General features: G+C 39.1%; 1 protein-coding gene and 1 long non-coding RNA gene across 2 annotated transcripts in view; one reads left to right on the forward strand and one right to left on the reverse strand.

Moving 5' to 3' along the window:
- The first annotated feature begins 175 nt into the window (after positions 1-175).
- Positions 176-17,314, forward strand: part of megf6a (multiple EGF-like-domains 6a) — a 96,625-nt gene continuing 79,486 nt past the window's right edge. The window contains exons 1-4 of the mRNA XM_042097357.1: positions 176-261; positions 547-681; positions 2,189-2,298; positions 10,219-10,323. Coding sequence (XP_041953291.1) covers positions 176-261; positions 547-681; positions 2,189-2,298; positions 10,219-10,323 — 436 coding nt within the window. The remainder of the gene's footprint in view (positions 262-546; positions 682-2,188; positions 2,299-10,218; positions 10,324-17,314) is intronic.
- Positions 7,646-8,101, reverse strand: LOC121713099. The gene is made up of 3 exons (XR_006032736.1): positions 8,066-8,101; positions 7,807-7,959; positions 7,646-7,669 (listed from the first exon to the last, which is right to left on the reverse strand). It is a non-coding gene; the product is annotated as an uncharacterized LOC121713099 (long non-coding RNA).

Raw genomic sequence — 17,314 nt, forward strand, 5'->3', positions numbered from 1 at the left:
GTCTACTATTTTTTAAGTGCGTTACAAGTGACAACTGTGGCAAAAAGAAAACACGCATCTCCGCTTAGACTGCGGTGAAAGAGTTTTCATTAGAAGGATGCGACTGAAACAAATTACAGTTCATGCGGAACTTTTAACACATTTATAGTGTTAAATAGGCTACAACATTTCTAAAATGAATCTACATAGCGCTATTAGCCTTTTAATATTCATCACTGGGATCCATGCAGCTAGTGCTCTTGGGAACCTCCAGCCGTCCATGTGAGTATAGATAATCCTCAATTTATTTTGAATAGCTGAATAGTCTAACCCTAGCTTTGTGTGCGCGCGTGCGTCTCTCTCTCTGTGTGTGTGTGTGTGTGTGTGTGTGTGGTATGCTATAGACTGAAAAGACCTCTGTTAATTTGGGTCATCAACACAGGTCCATAAACTTCCACATTAAGTCAATGATTAATCATATTCTGTATTAATCAATATTACCTTGCAATAAATACCACAGCCTATGTGTTATTGGTGAAGTTATCATGTCATCTTTTCTGTCTGCAGGCCAAATGTATGTGTGGAGCAAGAGACAATCCTGAGGCATGAGACTCAACCTTGTGTGCAGACCTTCACCAGGATGGTCAAAGTATGGAAGCAGGGATGCATGGGACACCCCTGGTGTATGAGCTATGAAAGGAGGTGTGTGTTTACTGTATGTGTGTGTGTGTGTGTGTGTGTGTGTGTGTGTGCGTGTGTGTGAACCTTGAAACTTCTTTCATCTATTTGTCTTCTCTCATCTCTTTTTCTGAAATATACAATTTATCATCTCACAGCTGAGCTTGTGCAAAGCTTAACTCAGTGTTTAATCTACTTGATCAACTGACGAGTACCATAGCAGGCTGTCTTATGATTACATCTGTGCTTGGTCAGTCTGTCAGACCATTTATTCACAGTTATGACTGAGAAAGATGTAGGGATGAAATTCAAGACAGTTACCATGTTGTGAAAGCAGTCCCTTACAGGCTGTCACCCACTTAATCAGTCAGCACACTCAGGGTTCCCGTTCACTCATACAATCACTCATACAAAAGACTACATGTTTTAAAAACAACTCTTTCTTGTCCTCGATAACCTCAGTGTCATCCAGTGACATGTGTTCATGTGTCAATCAAATGCTGCCTCTGGCGTTTGGTTCATTTTTTCTTTTCCAGACGGATTTTGGGAAATGATGTAACAGGGTTAAAGTCAAGGTCAAATTTCTGACAAGACAGTGTACCTACATAGAAATAATATTACCTGTTATGTAATTTTTTGAGGTCAGTTTCTCTCCGTAATGCTTTACCAAATGATTTTTGGAACAAGAGGTCAGGAAGGCAGAGATCCATTGTAATCAAATGTTTTGTCCAAACAGTCCTTTGTTCACTGACTGACACAGAAACCCAATCTCTTGTCTGCCGTTGTATGGGCTTAGTTGGAAAGTGATCCTCTCGGTGAGAGGAGGTTATTAAAGCCCTCAGACGCTTTATGTATCAAAGGGAAAGAGCCAGACCCTCAGAACTATCAGAGCTCAGGACAATTACATGCGCTCTGAACAAACCACATTAAATAAGGACTGAGCGGTGACATTTTGCAGATGGGACGAACAAATGCTGAACTAATTGGGCTTTAAAGCCAGCAGGTCTTGCAGTTGTCTTGCCACTGGTATTGCAAGCTTTTGGCTGGAAGTATTTTAGGAGCTCTCCTTTTTGCTGATAGTTGTCCTCAAGTGTCTGATTCTATTCTAGGTTGTCAAGTCTATCTTTTTATCCTAAAAGCATTCTTTAATTGGCAGCAAAAAAACATTAGTGCCCCTGCACAGCTGTTGGGGAAATACCACTTGTTCAGCTTGTCAGTATCATCGATCCCTTGGAGAGAGAATGAAGCCATCTTTCAAACACATCACTTAAGCCGGCTTTGAGTGTTTACTGTACGGCATAGCTGGGGATGGCTTTGACGACAGGCTAGGCTTCTATTAGGGGTCATAAAGAGTGCAGTATGTGGCCACTGGTGTGTGTTTTCAGGTGTTTTCAGTTGAGTTTCAGTTGAGTTTCCAGCATTCTCTTTTAATGTTCACACCTGACACATTCATTCCTCTTTAAATTTGTTTATGGTATTTTGTACTTCTACCATCCTTGACCTCGATTTCATATATATTTTTTGCCTGTAGGACTGCATATTATATTGCCTACCGGCAGATGTACAGACAGGAGTATCAGACAGTGTTCAAGTGCTGCTCAGGATGGTCACAGCTCAACGGAGAGACCGGATGCCTGTACCGTAAGTGTGTCCCGTCTCTAATTTCACACCCGCACTACACAACACTCCTCATAAAAGAGCCTTTTGCCTGGGAACGCAGACTATTTTGGGGCTCCACTTAAAGGCAAACTGTGCAATTATCCTGCAGTGTCAGAAGTAGGGAAAATAGAAAGTTTTATTTGTCACTAAGATCTAAAGAGTTGATTTCCATCTCCAGCACTGGAACCAATGCATCTCACATGTTTAGTTGTGGTTTAGCATTGTGCTGTTTGATTTGAACCTTTTAAAATCCATACAGGATGTTTTTGGAACTAAAATGGCCCTCAACATGCCTCAAGCTGATTGCACTTTTAAAGGGCACAGTGTTTGTTGTTGTTGTTGTCTTTGTTCTTATTTAAGACATAAAATGGTAATGTTTTCCCTCCTGGGTTATCCAATCATCATACTTTCTTTGATAAAACAGAGGCCCTCTAAAACAGAGATGGGGATGTTTTGTTTCAATGAAGGCACGTGAATTAGTCCCCAAACTCTTGATGAAGACAAGCCCTCTTTCTCCCTGTGTTGTGGCACTCAGTGTCTGTGTCAGTGGCCTTGGAGCGAGACGCTGCCTCCTTGTAGGTATCAAAGGACTTATCCCCTGTTACAGATGAGATCTGGCCCAGGGCCTGTGGTCAGATTTTACGCTGGAGTGGCATTGTAATCACCAGCTGCATACCACACACAGCATCCTTGGTGAAGAAGCTTTTTTTTTATCCTCTTCATTTTTTATCCTCTGCATTTCCTTTCCCATATATTCTGTTTGCCCACTGTGTTGTTTGAGCCCGTCCCAGGTTTTGATGTACTGCAAGGGCACCATTACATTGGAGCTGCTTTTGAGGGGAAATTAGTGGGGCCTAATTCATTGAGCCCACTAGGGCTGTCTGTTGGCAAGGACCTCATGATACGATACACATCACGATACACGAGTCACGATACAATAGATCACGACATATAGTGATACAATACATATTGCGATATATTTCAATACTTTTTACCGAAAATGTAAACATACAGTAGAGCTGGAAACACAATTTGCTGTGTACCTCCTGGGCAGTATAACATTTAGATCATATTATACTGATGATTCAGAAGACAAATAATAAAGAAATATCGCAATAGTCAGCTGTATAGACATTTGACCAGGGGCTCAATGTGTATTTGGGACATCAACACAGGTGTTACCATGTTGAAGATAAGATCTTCATTCTTCAATAAGGTCTGTCAGTTTTTACTGGAATGACTTTCAAAGCCACGGATTAAAATATAAAACCACTGATAGAATATTGACTAAGAAGTAAAAAAGTTTATTAGACACTTCTAGCTCATACAAAAACATTTACTTTATCAAAACCATCTTAAAGTATCTTCCTAAGCTGCAAACCATTATGAGTGGTAAGAATATGCTTAAGTAGTGTGCTAAACAAAAACTATAAACTGAATCCACATGCTAGACTTTCCTACAAAGACACCTCCTAAATATTAAGCCCTGCCAAATTCACTTTTTTCACAAGTTATCTAGTATCATGTAATAAATACCAATCCCTCATAGTTTATGCTCTCTGCAGAGAGAATTTCCATATATCAAGAATTATGTATATTGCTTTTGACACGTGCACATGCACCACTCTGTCTTGTTCTTCGACCATGCCATCATATATGTTTTTTCCCTCCACTCACTCTTTTCCAATAAACTGTGATATGACATGCCGGATGATTTGTTTCTGTTTTTGAGCGTATACGTCACTCCTGACTTTGGGAATAGTTGAGATTCCTCCATGTGTTTTTGGATGTATATCTCCTGTTGAATAGTTGATGAACCTAGCAGAAGCACTGTGAGGAGGGAGTGCCAAATGTATTTTAAAGGTGTATGTCTCCCCTGTGAGCGAGAGAGTCAAGAATGTGAGAGAATCTGGAAGTACAGAACAAAACACAGCACTTACACAAGAACATGGACGACTCTGATGTGAATGCACCTTTCATGCTCAAAAGGTTAAGACGCTGTTCTGATACACTGGTTTAATTTCACAAATTCTGTTTTTTTTTTCAATTTCACCAATTGTACTGTGCAATTGGTGGATGAATTTCTTCAACATGTCGGTAAAATGTGATCTTTAGAAACAAACACCTTTTTGAAGTCGTGCAATTTGGCCAGGATTATCTGGCTGTCATCAGTATTGATTGGGGCAAGATGCTGCTCTCTCATCTCACACATGTACAGCAGTTTTTGATGAGCAGAATGGTAAACTGTGTGTAAACCATCATTAATTATGTGGGATTACTGGGTGGGCTTTTTAAAGTCATGTCATAAAGACCACTTCTGTTGGGCAAAGAACAGCAACATTAGTACTACCAGAAATGCAACAAATGGAAACAATTGATTACAGTGCCCCGGTATTTTTCCATCCCCAACATATGGCATCAAAGAGTATCTTTACAATATCCACATTTAAATTTGACAGTACGTGTCTGTCCACTCAGGACAGCACAGTTCTGTATTTCATTCTGATTGAGAACATCAAAGCAACTAGTGAAACTGAAGTTTAAAAAGAGCAATAGCATATTTTTTATTTGTGCTTTAGTTTCATTTTGAGGACAAACAGAACGTTTTTCATAACCCTGTCCCAATTAGTGTAGTCATGTTGTGCTTTGGAATAACTCAAAAGAATAAAATATTTTCAGTTTATAAAGTTTAATAATCTGATGTTCGCTCTTTTTAAAATAATAAAACATACCAGCTAATAGTTTTGTGAAGCTTCTATGAATGAAATCTCCAACAATACACTTGTTCATTGCTTAACAAATTTAACTGTCAAACAGATTATCATTCATTACCAAAGATCCAAACATTTTCTCTCACATACTGTTTCCAAAACATATGTTTTAATGCTTAAAGGCCTTTAAAAGGTTGAAAGGCTTAACTTATGACACCTGCTGCTCATCTAGCATTTTATAGGAATGAGCGGTCCAAGAGACTCCCTGACCCCTCTGCCTTTATAGTCGACTAATCCACTCTGACAAGAGGTCTTTGTGACGAAGGAAGGCAATCGGAGAGACAGCTGGAAGACTTAGGATATTCGACTTGGAGTAAACGGTCAGTTAGAAAGCCATCCCATGTCAAGACTACTTCAGGCTCTAAATCAGCCAAACATGAAGTCCACTTCTTGAGTCGACAAACCTCCCATGTCTAATGTTGTTAAAAGTGAGGCTTGTGTGAACATGTCCACCACCTAAAGAGCCTTTTAATTCAATATGAGGATGTTCTGCCTCTTCGTTGCTGCTCCATCGCCAATTTATTAAGCCGTAACCACTCAAATTTGGCTTCAGATAACAGGCATCTGTAGGGTGTGTAAATTATCAGTTGCTTTGGCTTTTGAAGAATATAATGCTTGTTAATGTGGATACTTGTGCTTAAGCATGGTTGTAAGCAATCAATAACAATTGAATGGCCTTTTATCTATTGATGGAAGTGGCCATTTGCCAGTTATACTGTATATTGTGCCCTGTTACCAGAGCAATTCGTCATATTTTTTAGACATCACTGTATTTATTTCCAGTGAATACAATAATCTCTCTCCTTTACCACTGAAACATTATTTCCCTCTTCAGTTTTATTGGGTTCAAATGTGCTTCTTTAGTCTTTTCCTGTACACAAACACGCAATGGTTCCATTATAGACCCTTTCAACAATAAAAACAAAAACAATGCTTGAACGTTCTATTTGGTTCCCAGTCTACTTCCTCTGCATTAAGATAACATATGGAATGTTAAAACGGAAGCCTTGTGGGGCCAACTGTGATGCTGATAATGGAACTCTCTTGAAAGGGTCTAGTAAGGGCGGTAAGATGAACCATCAGGGGTGCCATTATTTTACATTCTAATGGTTCTAAATGGAACCATAAGTACCAGGTGTGTTTTATTACTACTAGGCCTACTACTACTTATTATTACTATTATTAGTATTATTAGTAGTAGTATTATTAGTAGTGGAAGTAGTATTACTTAAATTAATGAGAAGTAGCGTATAATGTGTACGAAATATTAAATAGAAATAGACGACATCAATCAAAAATTGACACATCAGTCAAATATCATTCAAATACTGTATTCAGTATTTCTACATTAATTTACATATTCATTGCTTTAGCATATCTTTTATATTACTCGCAAAAAATGTGTGTCATAAGACACTCAAAACAACAATAGATACATATTTACACATTAATTTACATATTCATTGCTTAAACATATCTGCTATATTACTTGCATAAAAAATGTGTCCTAAATACGCTCAAAACAGCAATAGTTACATTTTTACAAATTAATACCTTTCAAATGATTATAAAACACACTTTATGATAACATTTTTTCCACACACAACACTGGAGTGGAGGGCTTAGACATAGACAGGTTAAGGCGTCTTTCAAAGAATAGTATTGTGTGGTGGACCTCTTTTGGGTACTGAACATCAAAAAGAAAATATAAACAAAAAATACAGACAAGGCCTAAGGAGGCATCAATGTCAGGGGAGGGGCCAATCACATTGGAGGGCATGTGGCACATCCATCTCTCCACTTGCTATTGTGATGCCATCCATCTTTATGGATGCTCTCCTGGCAAGGAGGGGAGTATCACCACCCTGGAAGATGATTGTTGGAAACACAGTGGTTCCTATGCAAATGAGAAATGTACAAGGGATCTCCTGTAAGAGTCTATGATGTGAATTGACAACATAAAGCAATGTTAATTGTAATGTTAAAAACATCAAATACCTCGTCTAAACAATACAGAAACTTGGCATCCTCCTTAAAAATGGCAGGGAAAATTAGGACAGCAGCACTTTTTTGAAGGTCTGAAATGTCAGAAGAAACAAAGAATGATTTCATTAAAACATAGTTTAATGATCTTATTATTATTAAATAATTGAAGGGTACAAGGGAAAAGAAGAAGCTGGTGACTTACCATCTGTGTTAGTATCTCGTAGGCTTGACATCCTCTCCCTCTGACTCCCACTGTCAGCCACTCTGATGACGTTAGGGGTCAATATACTGAGGGTGTTATGCAGGCTTAGCTCTAGTTTATATGCTCTTGAAAGCTGTGGTAGTCCTCCCCAACTGCTTCAAGGTCCAACATAATCTGAAAAAAAAGACATGCAGAGAATGCAAAACATATGTGAGCAATGATAATATAAATTTTCAAGCCAGATAGTCTTTCATTCAATCAGAAATAAATAAATAATGTAGCCGGACCTAACTGCTGTGTGATTCAACATTTCATTCACAAACATATTACAAACCTCTTGTGTTGGCTCGCAATCAGAAGACATCTGGACCTCCACTCTGTACTTTTTTGCTCTCTGTAATTAGCAAAGAGAAATGTGTAATATTAAGATATCTGTACTGACAAACAGTGGCTACTGTGACTAGCCAGCATATAGACATACAGACAAGAAAACAAACGGGCTTAAGACAAGCAAGAATGTAAAAATGGCACCTGATGTCCAAGTGGGTCCTCCAGAGGCACATGGTCCACAATTCTTTGTCTTCTGACACCAAACTTTCTCTTAATCTCCTGCACCGTCGTCAGGTTTATCAAAGGAGACCTTTCCTTTTTGAACTTATTCCTAAGACACTCCAGCAGGGTCTCCTTTGAGTAAAGACATGAATTATGAGACTCAGACAGAGTCAGAGTAGTATAGGAATTAAATTGAGGAATAATGTTTTCCATAACAAAACGTTAAAAAATAACATACATAACCAGATTAGCTGTGGTCATTAAGAAATGGATAGTGATCAGACACCACAGGACATCAGTGTATTTTTTATGGTTTGGGTACCTGAAAGAACAATCATTGGAATTAGAATTTTCCTACTCGTGGTTTTAGTAGCAGAGGAGATGCTGAGCGTTATTAAACAATAGGCAGGAAAAAAATAACAAAAGTCTATAGGCAGAAAAAAATAACATGTGGTCCTAAAAACCTTCATGAAAAAAATATATTTACCAAATCTCTTTACTAGGAGAAATTAAAGGAGAGGATATATAATCCTCGCGAGTAAGAAATAGCACCATTTTCAGGCAAAAGGTTCTATTTCCTTGGCAAAGAACCCCCATTGTTCTATTTAGCACCCACAAGAACCCTTTTTTCTAAGAGTGTACCTGAAGTTCAGTGTCTGTACTGTACAGTTTCTATTTAGAGTGTTATTTGTAAATTTGTAAAATGTGTTTGAATAGATGACAGGATTTCCTGCTCAAAAATGTAATGAATGGGTATTAAAAACTAGTGTAACAGGAAACCACAAACTCTGCTCAGTATGCATATCATGTTGATTGCCTTGACTGCCAATGTTTTTGAAACAGTAAATATTAACAAATGTGTCAACAGAACCGAGACCTAGTGCATTGACAAATATTTATATTTCAGCTTACAAGGCACTCGTTGCAATTTAAGATATTTTTTTAAACATTGTGTATATATATATATATATATATATATATATATATATATATATATATATATATATATATATATATATATATATATATATATTTATATATATATATATTTAAAAATGGCTGAAATATATCCAGTTCTTAGTCATATATGCCCTGAGGGTTTGGTCTTCACACACATCATACATTTGTATATGTGTGTGTACATTAAGAAGGATTGTCTTTGACATGTGTTTGTAATACTCACTTTCACTTTGCATTACTGTCAGTGTTGTGCGAATGATGTGAATCATATTTTGGAGATATCTGACATGGAAAGAAATTCTTTGGCTCTTAATCATTTCATGGTAATCTTGACTTTAAGGTTTCATATGTTGGTTTAATATGGTTTTCTGTACAAATCCAGAATATCTATGAATACAAATGGAAACTAAAAAAGCTCTGTGTATGTGTTTTGGACCTGTGATTTTAGACTTTATTCTCCTCCAAATATTTCATGCTCTGAGCTATGTCCATTGGCAACATGAAGGGGAATACTGTCAAGGGGTGCATGTATGAAGGGAGTGTTTTGATACTTTCTGCTGACCAGGGCAGATGGCCCGAGGAGAGATTCAGGAAGGGTCAACAGGAAGAGGTCACAGCTCAGTGGAGTGCGGCATCACTGTCAAAAACAAGCAGGAGGGCCCGTGTCCGACAGGTGTAGAATTACACACACGGCAGGTGGCCCACAAGCCACCTGGATTATCAGTCCAAACGAACTGGCTGACCCATTCTATACATTCACTACATAGCTCACTGTATGGTGTATAACTACTGTATATGATGGTTAGTGTATACAGTGCGATGTTTGGTGTTTTAAGCCCCCAACGTCGTCTTCCAGGCAGCGCTGCATGGAAGGCACTAGGGTTAGGCAAGGGCTAGGGTTAAGGGTTAGGGTTAGGGTTGAAGTCTGCGGTCGCAGCGCTGCCTTGAAGTCACCATTGAGAATACTAGTTCTATGTAGTGAATGAGTGGCGTTCCACACAGGCTGAGTGTAGTAGACATGGTCCTCCATGTAAACTTCTCATGTTGGGTTCCCCCTCAGCTAGATGAAGTGGTATCAGATTAGTGAGTTAATCTGCAGTAAAACATCAATAGAGTAAATAGAATTGACTTGTTTCTTTTGCATCCTTCTGGCTGTCACACAGGATTGTGTACAACAAAATGTATTTATTTTCATGTGTTGTTAAATGTTTATGACAGCATCAATGTATGCACGGTCTTTCATTTTTATTTATCTGTCTCAGTTCTGACATGACATGAGATTGTAATGCGCAAGAGAAAATAAATCTCTTCAGAATCACTGGCCATCCCTTTCTCCTCTACTTCCTCCACTCTGTTGTTTCTTATGTGTTCCAGATTGATGATGAACTGTCTCACAAGTGTGATTAAATGTTATTTGTGTTGTCTCTGCAGCGGCCTGCAGCTATGGGGTATGTTTCAATGGGGGCAAGTGTAAAGAAGGTGCGTCTCAAATCTGTGAATGCCCGCCAGGATTTAACGGACCCAGCTGCCAGTACGGTCAGTGGATACAATTTTTATGTACTGTATATAGTCTTTTTATGCACATAGCCATGTGTTGCACAACACATTTGTTCTTTTAATGTTGCACAACACACCTGTCTCTTTTATGTGTCTTTTTCTTCCCCTGTGAGATTCACTCACCCCCTGGTTTGTTTAATATGCCGCACTTCATCCTCCACATCTACTCCTGCATATTTTCATCTGCATAGTTCAGCTAGATCTGTGCACTGAGGGTCAAGCATCTTTACTTCCTCAAAGTTCTGGTTCGGTTCACGATGGTACACAGTTTACAGCTATGGCACATGCATCAGTGGGGTCCAGGTCCCTCTTTTAGCACCATGTGTCATTACACTAAGCCTGCCTAAAACAGACTCACATGTTGGTCTGTTGGCAACCCCCTCTGGTTTAGATCTGTATATTGTGTGTCTGTGTTGTTTCTGGGGTCAGATGAAAGCAGGGACTTACGATTCATCCTGATTGAGGTCACTTGTTGTTGAAGAGTGTGACTTGCATCTACTTAGTTACTGTTTGATGCTATTCATACTGTAAAATAAATAATAAAGTAGTAAGTACTAATGAAAATGATTAATCTTATCAATTCATATTTTTGGATAATGTCATGCATAAATTATTATGACCGCCGCTAGCGAAGCTAGCGAAGCGGTCATATAGGGATTGTCAAAGTCCCCCCCCGTCATCTACTTCCTGAATTTTTGGTCAACGATACCCGTGACACCGAACCACCAGGGCACATGACATTTGGTGGGTATGTAGCCCTACTAGACTTTTACGGAAAAATTTCGTTTCGTCCCCGAGGGCCACTCCCCCCCCGTGCTGGGCCCCCGCAAAAAAAGCAGTTTTGGGAACCGCAAAAAAAGCAGTTTTTCCTACTTTTCCTACCTGAACCGTGGCACTGAGGATGAAGAATCTTTTATGGTATGTTGGTCTCAAGGGCCCACATCAACCTGGCCCATAATCACTCATTTGTGATTTGCACCCCCCTGGTGAAAAATTAAAATGCAATATTATTCTGCTTTAATCGCCCCTATCTTCAGTTAAGATGTTCAGAACTGCACCAAATTTTATGGGGGTATGCCAAGTTTCGTAGAATTTCATCCATGGGGGGGTCTAAAAAGAATTAGGATAGAATCGCGATAAGTAGTCATTTGTCCACTAGATGGCGCATCGTTGCAGTGAGACGTAATTTTGTTGGGGGTTGGAAAAACAATCCTATAAGTTCCTATAAGGACTGTAGGCCTAGTTTACCGCAGAGAACGTCTAATAAGTATACACGGGTTTCCCGTTTACCAACAAAACTAGATGCGCGCGCAGCCGTGAGGCAGAAGACGCTTGGTGGCCGTCCACAACGTTATAAACTTAACCTAAATAGTCAGCTGCTGTAAGCTACAATCGGATTTTTTTGTATACCCCTGTTGTCTCAATGATAATAACATTTCATATCAGACTATATTTCATCAAAGTTTGACATTCATTTGCATTATTAATATAACATCGTATTTTGTCATTTTTGGCGAAGACATGCATTCCGTTAGGGATATTGAACATATTTAACATTCTCTAACCATCGTGATTTCGAATTGGTGCAGTTTTCAGCACAAAAACTAATTTTATTCTTTTGCTCTTTTGCATTGCTCTATGCTGTTCTATGGTGCTTTCTGCCTCTTGGTTGCGCACACATGTTTTCGTGACGTTGCATAGAAATCCATGTATAGGACGATGTTCACATGAAATGTAACTAGATGTACCGCATAGCGGTACAAAATATGACCGCCGCTCAGTCCTGTACATCCATTCCGCGAAAATAAATCACACTTCAATTTGTCTCCATCTTTTACTCCATCCCCCACTCTTGAAACTTTTGTGTATGCTTGTTTGGCATGCCTGAGTGTGTGTGTGCGGCTGCACAGAAAGTAGCCTACTTGTGCTGAAAAGGTGAATAGATTGTAGAATAGCCAAAGAAGATGTAGCATTGTTATAAAACCTTTAAAATCTCTAAACAATCACAAGTAGGGCAGGTCATCACAGTTCATCCATTGCAACTGGATTGATGAAAGGTCACTTACACCTGTAGGCTACATTGTATTTGGGAAAAGCAAAAGGTATCAGCATAATGTTATTTATTTATTTATTTATTTTTTATATATTTATAAACAAAAACATCTCTGTCAGTTCCATGCCGTTTTCAACAGCTATCAAAAACAAAGGTCATTTTTGGATGGATGGATTTTTTGTGAATATTTCTTCTTCTACATAAGATTTTAGTCATCTTTAGTTCATGTAATACTTTATTGTCAATGCACAAATTAAGTAACAGTAGTCTAAAACATTATTGTTAATGCACAAATTAAGTAACCGTAGTCTGAAACGAAATGCTGTTTTACATCTAACCAGTGGTGCAAATAACTGACATGTCCAAATGGGCCTTGATGAAATGCGTCGCTAGACTGTTCATACACATTTTAACGGGCCAAAGTTGAAGAGCTTTTGTCCGTTATTGTTCGTGCAAATATAGGCTGATTCATGTTCCCTTGCATTGTGTAACTGAGGTCCATGGCTAGTCTGGCTTTCATCAGACCAAGCTCAATCTTTTAAGAAATCAAAAAATAAATAGCGGGCAGATCAGGCTGGGTTCACCCAGCCTAGTCCATAGGCACCCGATATTGTTTAATTTTCAGATTGAGATATACACGCTCTGGCTATTCTAAATGCAAAAATGCATTAGGGAGTTATGACAAAACTGTAACTAACAAACTAGATCCTAATAGAAAGCGGTTAGCTTCCCTAAGCTACAGGTAGGATTATAAGGTAGGCCTATTTACAACATAAATTGTCAATAGGCTATGCTGGCGACACAAATAAAATCTCCTTTGGAAACCAATGGCTTACGACTTACAGTATCAAGCGGACATACATGACGCACCCGACCGGTAGCGCGACAATGTGACGTCAAAATGACGTAGATCTCTCTGGCGCGCCAGGGTTTTGGCCGTGTAGCGCGAGGTAGCGCACCACTCATTTTTTTTCAGACGAGCGCGACAAGGCGGAAACAGGAAGATGGACTAGTTCGAGGGCAAGCGAGTTGCAGTGTTTTGTTACAGTCGTGAATTTTTAATAGTTTGCTGGATAAGTTAACAAAGTTACCAGTGAGAGTTGCAACACATGGAATTAAGAGGAAAGAATAAAAACGATTTATTTTCAAACAAAGAATATCTATTAAGGCCTGAACAAAATCTCTTTCCACTTCAGGAAATTACACAAACTCAGCCAGCTGCTAGCTAGCTAGCTAACTAAACTGTTTAAATTATTAAAATTTCCCTCGGGATGACTAAAGTACCTATCTATATATCCATCTATCTATCTATCTATCTATCTATCTGTGCACACACCTTGGAAACTACATGATAATGATGATGGTAGTTGTGAATAGTAGCAACCAAAGTCTGAAGTACCATCACAGAGGCTAGCTACTGGTGTTTCTTACTGCAGCTTCTTCTGCTGTGTAAGTAGTTAATGTTAGTCTTTTCACAACAGCGACACCTCTGTTCAGGAGAATATTGCAACTAGTGTTGCGACCACCACGCGCGAGTATAAATGGTTACGGCGCTTCTGTGACGTCACATTGTCGCGCTACTGGTCGGGTGCGTCGAGTATGTGGGACGATTATTGTGCCACATGCAGGTACGTTAATCTTATAATATCAATAAGGACCTAGGTAATGTTACCGTTAGCGTTGGTTGAGTGATGGAGGCCAATTTGATTGATTGCATTAGTAGAAAACTATAAATGCGGTTATAACAAGCAAATTGATAGCAGCACTGTAATTGTATCTTTCGACTGTCATTTGTTGCACGTGCTACAAAAATCATTCTGTGTAATGGAAGATTTACCAACGTTACACCGGTCTGATACAGTTTTGCCTATACATGCGTGAGACTGAGACGCCTGTTTATTTTGTTTTAAGTGCGTGCAGGGTGTGAGAGGGGAATCGATGTGCTTTGATTCCAGCTTGTAAGTTGGAGTCTGTGAAATTAAAAAGCACGTGTGTGTGAAGTATCCAAACAATGACACCTTCATTTCATTATGGCTGCTTTAGCAACACACCTTAAGCTACTGTGTAGTGGGTCCCATTTAGAAGTGGCTACTTCATTCGCGCTTTCCTTGACTCATAGCTGCGTGAATTTTATTACAACTTTTCGCCACGATATGGCAGTTTAAGTCCGCTTGATACTGTAAGGCGTAAGCCATTGGTTTCCAAAGGAGATTTTATTTGTGTCGCCAGCATAGCCTATTGACAATTTATGTTGTAAATAGGCCTACCTTATAAGCCTACCTGTAGCTTAGGGAAGCTACAGCGCTTAGCAGCTTTCTATTAGGATCTAGTTTGTTAGTTACAGTTTTGTCATAACTCCCTGATGCATTTTTGCATTTAGAATAGCCAGAGCGTGAAAGCCAGACTAGCAATGGATCTCAGTTACACAATGCAAGGGGACATGAATCAGCCTATATTTGCACGAACAATAACGGACAACAGCTCTTCAACTTTGTCCCGTTAAAATGTGTATGAACAGTCTAGCGACGCATTTCATCAAGGCCCATTTGGACATGTCAGTTATTTGCACCACTGGTTAGAAGTAAAACAGCATTTTCAGACTACTGTTTCAGACTACTGTTACTTAATTTGTGCATTAACAATAACGTTTCAGACTACTGTTACTTAATTTGTGCATTGACAATAAAGTATTACATGAACTAAAGATGACTAAAATCTTATGTAGAAGAAGAAACATTAAAAAAAAATCCATCCATCCACAAAATGACCTTTGTTTTTGATAGCTGTTGAAAACGGCATGGAACTGACAGAGATGTTTTTGTTTATAAATACATACATACATACATACATACATACATACATACATACATACATACATACATACATACATACATACATACATACATACATACATACATACATACATACATACATAAATAAATAAATAAATAAATAACATTATGCTGATACCTTTTGCTTTTCCCAAATACAATGTAGCCTACAGGTGTAAGTGACCTTTCATCAATCCAGTTGCAATGGATGAACTGTGATGAACTGCCCTACTTGTGATTGTTTAGAGATTTTAAAGGTTTTATAACAATGCTACATCTTCTTTGGCTATTCTACAATCTATTCACCTTTTCAGCACCAGTAGGCTATTTTCTGAGCAGCCGCACACACACACTCAGGCATGCCAAACAAGCATACACAAAAGTTTCAAGAGTGGGGGATGGAGTAAAATATGGAGACAAATTGAAGTGTGATTTATGTTCGCGGAATGGATGTACAGGACTGAGCGGCGGTCATATTTTGTACCGCTATGCGGTACATCTAGTTTACATAGTTTTATGCAAATAATAACGTAATAATAACAGCAAATAACATTTGAAATGTTCTGATAGATTTGGGTAAGGTTTTTCAGGGACTAGTTTTCTCATTTCTGGACATAACCTGGACATAACCTAATCTGGACATAACACTCACCACATGTCATCCTGTTTAATAGTTTTCCCAGATGGTCATTTAGAAGGTGTTAGCGTGACATGGTGTAACATACAGGCAATGAGCCACAAAAAAAGAATTTCAAGTTTTATGACCCAAAAAATCTCCTTAATCCCTCAAAATCCCTAAAATGCCAACTGATGAGGTTACCTGGAAATTTAACTGATATACGGCATAGTAATTTACATTTCATTCCCACCCCCTTTTTTGTAGTATTTATGTAAGGTTTGAATGCCACTGTTAGCATATACATTACATATTTTGGGTGATCATTGTTCGAAGTAATTCTTGACTTTTCCATGTGTTTTGTAAAACTGTCAAATAATGTAAAAAGAAGGCATTACTCTATCCAACACAGTGTTTGCAGCGCACACACGATATTTCCTCTCAGGACAAATAATTTGAGAATTAATACCTTGAAACTTGGTTTTATATAAGACACAGATTGCAAACATTTCCCCCCACAATTATTGGTTATATTAATAGTTTGTGTTCCGTGTGAATAGACCTTTGTTTCATTTTATGTTGATTGCAGCCTTTAAAAGAAAATATCTCAGCCTTATGAGCTAACGTCTTGGCGAAACACTTTTGTAATGGGTGCCAAACCCACCACCTGAATCCAGCCATGTCACCTAATAGTGCTGGTTTCTCGGGTAATCCCACATACCTTCTGTTCTAGATCATCTTTATGGAAAGAAAGCATATGCTAACCTATAGCCTACTTTGCAGTTCTGCGCACCTTTAGCATCACCTGATGGCTTCCTAATGAGATCATATTTTACTCAGATCTTCAGGAAGCCCTATGGTTGTATCTGTTCTTTTTCTGCTTTCAAAAATGACATTTCCAGTGCTTGAAAAGTGGCCGACACAATCCTGTCATTGTTCCCCAGGGCCTTTCCTATAGCTGTTGATTGTGGTGCCTGTTGTGTGGAGAGGGACGCCAGTCCTTCTGGTGTCGGGGAGGCCAGGCAGGTTCATAGGCCAGTGGAGGTCCTTCCTGTCTCGGAGCAGAGCCCTGTGTTCCCTGGATGGGCTTCTGTGGGGGCGAGTGTGAGAAAGCAGTGCTGGTGAGGGGCCAGGGGGTTCTCTGAAATCATTCACTTTTACAGCAGCTCCCTGAGGGGTTTGTGATGTCCTCCTCCACAGCTGTCGGCCAGTCCATACCGAGTGGGACGTCACAAACAGCAACGCAGCTACAACAATTCCTATCTTACACCAGAATACCAGTTGGTCCTTTTCAAAGCAGTATGATTGATTTGATATACAGTATGTCCAGAGCTCGAGGCTACCTGATCCAAAGATACTTTAGCTGTATCAACCGCCTCTGCCTGATCCATTTCAGTTTCCACCTCAGCACAGTCCAAGTTTCCATTATAATGTGACTTCCCTTTTTTGACCATCTGTGAGTTCCTGTCA

This window comes from Alosa sapidissima, chromosome 7 (genome assembly GCF_018492685.1).
Source record: "Alosa sapidissima isolate fAloSap1 chromosome 7, fAloSap1.pri, whole genome shotgun sequence".
In the NCBI taxonomy this organism is placed as follows: domain Eukaryota; kingdom Metazoa; phylum Chordata; class Actinopteri; order Clupeiformes; family Clupeidae; genus Alosa; species Alosa sapidissima.